The 8178-nt window shown below is 40.2% G+C and overlaps 1 protein-coding gene across 1 annotated transcript in view; it reads right to left on the bottom strand.

The window, feature by feature from the left end:
* The window catches only part of LOC107730545 (oxysterol-binding protein-related protein 6-like), a 51004-nt gene that overhangs the window by 27909 nt on the left and 14917 nt on the right, over positions 1-8178 (bottom strand). The window contains exons 12-15 of the mRNA XM_016541400.1: positions 3859-3992; positions 3415-3507; positions 3162-3336; positions 2827-3008 (exon numbers count right to left, since the gene is read on the bottom strand). Coding sequence (XP_016396886.1) covers positions 2827-3008; positions 3162-3336; positions 3415-3507; positions 3859-3992 — 584 coding nt within the window. The remainder of the gene's footprint in view (positions 1-2826; positions 3009-3161; positions 3337-3414; positions 3508-3858; positions 3993-8178) is intronic.

Raw genomic sequence — 8178 nt, 5'->3', positions numbered from 1 at the left:
TTGTGTATCAGCGGACATTTACATGAAAGACTTGAAAAGGACTCAACCTAAATGCATATTTTGAACATTATATGCTTTATTTCTTGTAGTTTTCACGGTGTCTGCTGAAAAGAGACAGAGACAGAGACCAATAAACAACAAAAAGACATCTGTATGAAGCGTGGCTATCATTTCATTAGACCAGTGCAGTTACATTGATCCTTTGCAGTTTGCTTACAGAGTTGGGTTTGGAGTTGAAGATGCCACCCTCACTCTGCTCGATAAGTTTGGAAAGAACTTGGATGCGGAAGATTGCTGTGTTAGGTTTTAATTTATGGACTTTTCCCCCCGTTTTTAATACGGTGAACATAAATATACTTTTGAGGTGGCTGGAGGAGTTGCAGGTGCACCACACCCTTATTTTATTGATTCATATTTTTTTTACGGGACCATCCATAGCATGTACTGGTAAAGAGCAAAAAGTCAGAGAATGTGGTTTTAAACTGAATGTGGTTTAAAAACGAAAACAACGTATCCGCGTGACGCAGCTGGCACAGAACAGCATACGCGGTTTACGTATGTGATACTCTCCAAAATGGCACTAGGGTGACACGGAGGAGACGAATTGTTGAATAAAGTCTTTTTTTTTTTTTCTTTTTGCACACAAAAAGTACTCTCGTAGCTTCGTAAAATTACGGTTGAACCCCTGATGTCACATGGATTATCTTACCGATGTCCTTGCTACGTTTCTGAGCCTTGATCTTGTAAGGACACTTGCTGTCTATGGGAGGGTCAGAGCTCACGGGATGCATCAAAAATATCTTAATTTGTGTTCCGAAGATGAACGGAGGTCTTACGGGTTTGGAACGACATGAGGGTGAGTAATTAATGACAGAATTTTCATTTTCGGGTGAACTAACCCTTTAAGGACTGCACACTTGGTATTGCTCAAAGATCCGGCGAGAGCACATCTGCAGACAGCGCACAAATCACATGGGGTTGCATGGAGTATCTTTGACGAGAGTGAAGAAAGGCTGTGAAGGAAAGCGTGTGCGGAAATATGGAGATGGTCTGGGCATGTTTTATGCAAATGACTAACCTTGTGCATGCGGTAGCTCATTTAGAATACTCCAAATTGGCTAAAATTAGGACGAGGTTAAGAAGAAATTCATGTGCGTACGAACGTGTTGTGAATTAGGAGGAACATTTCCGTGAGAAGTTCGAATGGGTGTATGAATATGAATAATCTTTAATGAATAAGACCCATTGTGACTCTCTCAAGAAGACCAAATGGGTTGATTTCTCCCACCCAGGACAGAGAGTCAAAACCAGACTCCATCTTGAAATCTTTTGACCTCTTCCTCAACAGGAGTGAATTCCTCACCACTCTCAAAAAGGCACAGAGACTGCCGTTGCATAAAATCATTCCAAAAAGATGCCAAGAGGACTTAACCAAATATAATTCTATTGCATAATTCTATGTCACTTTTGTAACCAACATGTATCTAATGCTCTTATCCAAGATTATTAATACAATTGTGAATAACTATTGAATAGACTTGACTACTGTTGACCAAGTTTGGTGAGAATCACACAAATCCCCTTGGATGAGTATCTAAGGGCGTTTTCACACCTGTAGATCGATTGCTTTGTTCCGAAACAGGGATTAAAATTATTACAATGTTGCTTTTTATTCTTGGTGCGGTTCGCTTTCACACGGCAATGTTTCTATATGGACCAAATTTGTTAATACAAGTCATGCGCGAGTAAACTGTTCTCTCATTGGTCAAAGGTTCACAGTTTATTTTCTGGGATTCCACTTAGCTGTCACAGCTGTCATCTGTCAGGATGAAACGACAACAGCTTTGCGGGCTTATTGTTGTTGTTGTTTTTTTTTGTAGATGTCGTTATATTAATTTATCAATTTGAGCAGGAGTCCAGGATTCATCGGGAAAACATTTTTAAAATGCATATACTAGGAAGAAGAGCAATAAGACGGCATTATAAAATGAAAGTGCGCTTAGATTTTGAATGGCGAAGACGTGCTCTCTCACAGACATTCACATGGTTAATTTTAAAGTATTAGCAAAACAACAAAGTTAATGCTTTTCACAGAACTTATGTAATTACCCATTATACATTGTGATATAGCCTGGTTCGTTGGTCCATTAGATCGGATTGCTTTCTCACTACAACCGAACCGCTCCAGAATTAGTTTCCAAGCGAGCCGAGACCACCTCGTTCAGGCGATCTTGGACCGATTGTTTTGGCGCGGATCCGAGCGCGATTGCCGTGTTCACATATGCCCAAACGAACCGAGCTAAGGGGGGAAACGCGCCAGGTTCCGAAACAACAGGCCAGGTGTGAAAGCACCCTAAGTATCTACTTAAAAAAAAAAAAATACACAAAATCCAAAATGGTAGATTTCTTTTTTGGATGAGATGAGGAAATTAAGTAAACCATTAGGCAGAAAATGGATCTTTTTTAAGATACAAGCTCTGATTGGGGGATTTAAACTCTGACATCTGGGAACCCACAACCATGAAAGCTTGTGGAGGCTTGTTGCCATAGAATTCACATAGAATCAAATGGATGGGAATATGCATACACAAATCATATTTAAACGTGGTTACGCACAAACTATATTATATATACTAAGCTCCATAGTATATGTGGTTATTTCAGCAAGGAGATGGGGTAGGGAATAAAGTGCGAGTATATACACACAGGCGCACGTGCCAAAGGGCTTTTATAAATCTGAAAACTGAAATAATGCAAAATCAGCCTTTAGTTGGTACACACAGTTATGATAAAATGTATGCAAAGTTTTATGCATGATGCTCTTACCATTCTTTCGAAAGGGTCATCTGTGTGGTTGGCAATATCCAGGAGTTCAGAATATTCCAGCTCTTCACTGACACGCTGTAATAAACTAAGCGGTTCATTGAGAGCCACTGGCATGGAGACCCGTGACAAATCCTTCCCGATGTTGTTGTACAGGATGGAGAGGATTCCGATATGGCTGTTATCTTTGGGGGTTTTGGAAAAAAAAAAAAAAAAAAAAAAAAAAAAAAGAAATACCATACCAATAAAGGTGTGAATGTGCACAAAACTGAAAACACCTACAAATGACACTTGAAGGTAGGGCAGGCACTAGGCACTTTAGCTAATTGTAGACGTACTGTGGCCTTCCTCTGGTTCAGAGTTGCTTGTGGTGACATCACTCAATCCAGATTCATCAGATGTTTCATTTTCAGACAAATTCTCACAAACCACCTCACTGGCATCAAAATACTCTACTGTAGAGTCTGCTACTGAAGGTGTACGATACAGCTTACGGTCCTGAGAGGGGGTGTCCTGACAACAACAGATTTATTTTAAATAAATAAATAAAAACCATTGACTTTAAAAGTTCAGACGTGGGGAGGCACACACCTGATCCTGGCGCACAGTACAGTAGGACTCGTCTGAGGAATCAGATGACAGTGATACAGAGTGAACTCTGGTTAAACGTGACTGCAGCTCAAGCTAAACACAAAAGTCAAGTCAGTAATTAACACAATTTAAGCATAAAAGGCAAGAGACAGCATACATGACAGACAGTACACTGTGTATAATTTAAATTAATGCAGCAAATATCAAGACATAAAATGGTTTAACACACACACACCTCTTACTGGATGAACAAGTGATTTTAAAACATAAGGGCTAGCATTCTTTCAATTACCAAGATATTCAGCTTATCCCTTAGTCTGCAGTAACAAAACCTGTTTATAGGTTTTATATATAAAAAAAAAAAACTAGTAGCAGCAGCTCACAGTGCAAGTCAGAAGTGTACTAGTACACTAGCACCATCTTAAACAGGAAGGAAAGATTTACCTCTGAGAGGGTCGTGCACAATGTGGCCAACTGATCTGAGGTTGACTGCCGAAGGTCAGGTCCGGCCCAAGCCTGTCTGACACGCTCACGCTCTACAGCTAGGGATTCATGGATGGATTTTAAAGACGAATGTACTACAAAAGACAAAAGGAAGAATGAAAGGAGATACCAATTTAAATTCAAAGTTTGAAATCAAACTGTCTTGCATTATTGTGTAGGCTATCGAGCAAAAAAAAAAAAAAAAAAAAAAAACTCATAGCACCATCTAGCACCCAAGTTGTAAGCTTTTAGGTAGTTGTTAATTGCAAGTGGTATCCTTCTAAAACAACTAGAGATGTAAATTTAAGCAAATTCCCAATTAATCCATTAACGGTTGACCTTAATACTGCAAGATACATCTGCTGCAGTGGCATGTCACCAACATTCGGGTTGGTCACTTGAATTTTCACAAATTTTGTGAGGTCTTCCAATGGGATCTCGATGGCACATTTCTGTGGTTCTTCTCAGGAAGAATATTATTTTGTGAAAAGACGCCACTTCAAAGCATACAGCTGCCTCGTAGAGTGATCTCCTTGTTTGTGCCAAGATTCACTTCCACAAACATGATCAGACTTCGATAGATCTCTGTTCTTTAAATAAAACAGGCCAGGCACGGTCACCTGATATCCATGCCATTGATTAAAAACACCTCTGAACAGATGGACTCTACTTTTGCCACTCACAGATATGTAATATTACATAATTGTTCTGAATAGGAACTTCCAGTTAGGCGAACTATGGAGTAAGACGTGTTCGTGGGGGTTCCTGCAGAATTTGACCATATTTCGATACTTATGCACATTTCCACATAATACTCAGTGTCTATGTGTAGTGTTGGTTAGTGGTGTTTTATTGTTTTTCATCTCTTGCAACAAAAATGAAAACTAAAAGCAGTAAACGAAGTAACGCGCAGACATCGCAACAGCGGCCTGCTACTACAAGCACGTCCTCGGCAGAGCGTGATTCAGCCAGCCCGAGCCCGGACGAGTGTACGGAGTTCGCGACGACCTCAAATGATACACAGTCCCTTAAAACAGAGATACTAACTTCGTTGCGCAAAGATCTGGCAGAAATATTTCACTCCGAGTTGCGGTCCATGTTGGGCGATGATTTGGCTACCATCAAGAGCGAGCTTCAGGTGGTTAAAGCAGAATTCTCTAATAGTATGGTTTCGATGCAGACGGACATGTCGACACTGAAAAGTACAAAGAACACTCGCCTTCCACCTGTTCGGATGACATCACCGTGCTTCAGGAGAAGGTAGAGTCTCTTTCGGCCGCTGTGGTAAAACTAGAGGATAAGTGTTTAGATCTGGAAGCCAGATCTCGTCGTAACAACAGAAGGATAATTGGAGTTCCAGAAGAAAAACCCTCTACTACCGTGGTGATTTCCAAGCTACTTAAGGAGGCACTTAACATTGACAAGGACATCATCATTGACAGGTCACATCGCGCATTACAGCCTAGGCCAAGACCGGGGGAGCGTCTGCGAGTTATTGTGGCAAGACTACATTATCACTCGGACTGTGTCGATGTCTTAAAGCGGGCACGTGAGTCTAATCATGTCACCGACTCAAAGTCGGTGATATGACTAGATCAATCTTTCTGGATTTTACAGCAAAGACTGCTCGTGCCTGGTCTGCCTTCAATGATGTTCGTCAACAGCTGCGCTCAATTCCTGGGGTGAAGTTTGGTTTTCTTCATCCAGCTAGGCTGCATGTTACTTACAACAGGGTCGAAAGGCAGTTCAACTCACCGGATTTGGCTAAATCATACACTCTGAGACTGTAAAGAATTGACGTATCAAATGATTCTTGAATGTTTACGCGTAGACATGTGAGCCGAGTTGGGTAAGTTAACCCTTGGCATTATGCAGAAGACAGTGGACAATGCATTATACATGAGACGCTGGACTATGGACTGTGAATGTGATTGTTTATTATTTGTTTCCCCCTCTCTTTTTTGAGCTTGTCATAGTGTCTCAAATGCAAACGGTATTTTGAATATTATCGTTACTGTCTAATTACCAGTCATGCTTGGTAACCATTTTATTTACTGTATAAGTGCAACTTTATTGGTTTTTGAAACAGAGTTAATGCGGGATATCTGTTATATCTGTTCTACTGTGATAGCCTGCTACTGAATGTTATATACTGCAGGTCTCCATTCTCTTCTTGTTAAGCTCTAATCGTGAGCAGTAATTGTATGGGTTGGCTCCCTTTGGAGTCTGCACATGAGTTCGCATCAATTGGGGATGCGGATATTGGATGTGCTTGGGTGGGTGGGGTTGTTTTGGGATTGATCTGTGCGTGTTTTGGGTTTTTTGTTTGTTTTTGTTTTGTGTTTTGTTCTTGGTTTTTTGCTTTGTTTTGCTTTACAGGAGGTTTTTTTTCTTTTCCAAGGGGAGTGTTTTAGTTTAGCAGAATAAATGGCTAATTCTCATGGTAATTTGACAAACCCAGTCAGTTCTACAGTAAGGTTTTTAACTTGGAATATTAAAGGCATGGGAAATCCCATAAAAAGGTCAAATATATTTTCACATTTGAAAAGGTTAAATACTGACATTGCTTTTTCTATGGGTCTCCTGCAGTCAGATGTTCCATTTAAATTAAGCAAAACAGGATTTAGATACCTTGGCATTAATATTACTCATTCTCTCTCTTCTATCTGCTAATTTCTCTCCTTTGTTGGAACGGACCAAGTCTGATTTTCAGCGATGGAGCAATCTGCCTCTATCATTGATAGGTCGGATTAATGCAGTGAAAATGAATGTTTTACCCAAGTTTCTTTTCGCCTTTCAGTGCATTCCTTTGTTTCTCCCCAAGCGTTTTTTTTTTAATCTATCGACCAGATTGTCACTGACTTTTTGTGGGGTGGTAAAGTGCCCAGAATTCGGAAATCATTGCTTCAAAGATGCCAGCTGAATGGTGGGCTCTCTTTACCTAATTTCATGTTTTACTATTGGTCAGTAAATATTCATAAGATAACATTTTGGCTTAATTTGTCCACAGCACCATGGTGCAGATTGGAAGCAAATTCATGCATATCTACCTCTCTGTTGGCTTTGCTTACTTCACCCCTATCCTGTAATGTCTCTTCGGCTTCCTTTACACATAATCCAGTAGTTGTATCTACACTTCGGATTTGGTGCCAGTTTAGGCGACACTTTAAATTTACTTCTGCTTCAACTTTGATGCCATTATTGGAGAATCATATGTTTCCCCCATCTCTTACTGATCCTGTATTTAAACAGTGGCATGCAAAAGGCTTGAGATGTTTTCAAGACCTGTACAGAGATGGCACATTCTGTAGCTATATACAATTATCTTCTGATTTGGGATTGTCAGAATCCCACTTGTATCGGTTTTTAGAGATTAGACACTGCTCTGCTACCTTGTTTTCTAGTTACCCATCCCTGCCCCCAAGGCTAGTATGGGAAGAATTTCTGCAATTCAATCCGAATCACAAGTCACAAATTTCGAGAATTTATGGTTGCATTTTAGGTTTAAATGACTGTTCGATTGACAAAATCAAAATTCATTTTTCTTTCCAAGGCCAGGTTATCTGAAATATTTCCTAATATTGAAGACAGATGTCATGCTTCTTTGTGCAATTCGAGTCATGTTTTTTACTTGTCCAATGTTGCAAAATTTTTGGGTCAATTATTTTACAACTATGTCTAAAGTGTTAAAAGTTAGAATTGATGTTTCCCCCGCTATAGCAATCTTTGGGATACAAAAAATTTGGTCTCAGTTTAACTCAAAACAACTGGATATTTTATCCTTTACCTCTTTGTTAGCTAGGCGCCGTATTCTGCTCCACTGGAAATCTAATAAGCCTCCAACAACCTCCCAATGGCTAGTGGATACCATGTTTTTTTTTAAACTGGAAAAAGTAAGATGTTCTGGGAAAAGTCATTTCTTCAATAAATGGCGTCCCTTTATAGCTTACTTCAAGTCTCTTAATATTCTACCTCCTGGTTAATTAATGATAATGTGTATATGTATGCATGTGTGTATATATATACAGGGGCAGACTTACCAATTAGGCAAAGGTAGGCGACCGCCTTGGGCCCCCAAAAGCCAAGGGCCCCCTAAAATGCTTTTCATATAGGATATGCGCATTAAGCACTGACACGCGAATGGTTGCTGTTTATGGTGTTTGTTACCACGACAACCGTCCCGAGTCTGTGGCGCCTGCAGGTGTACGGCTGTACGCACTGTGCGTACCATGAGCGCTCAGACTGACCTCAGATTTGCCCCGCAAACATTTCAGCAGTTAT

The sequence above is a fragment of the Sinocyclocheilus rhinocerous genome, unplaced genomic scaffold (genome assembly GCF_001515625.1).
Source record: "Sinocyclocheilus rhinocerous isolate Xijiao unplaced genomic scaffold, SAMN03320098_v1.1 scaffold3354, whole genome shotgun sequence".
Classification (NCBI taxonomy): Eukaryota; Metazoa; Chordata; class Actinopteri; order Cypriniformes; family Cyprinidae; genus Sinocyclocheilus; species Sinocyclocheilus rhinocerous.
Note: the sequence above shows the minus strand (reverse complement) of the source record. Positions and strands in the feature narration are given on the sequence as shown.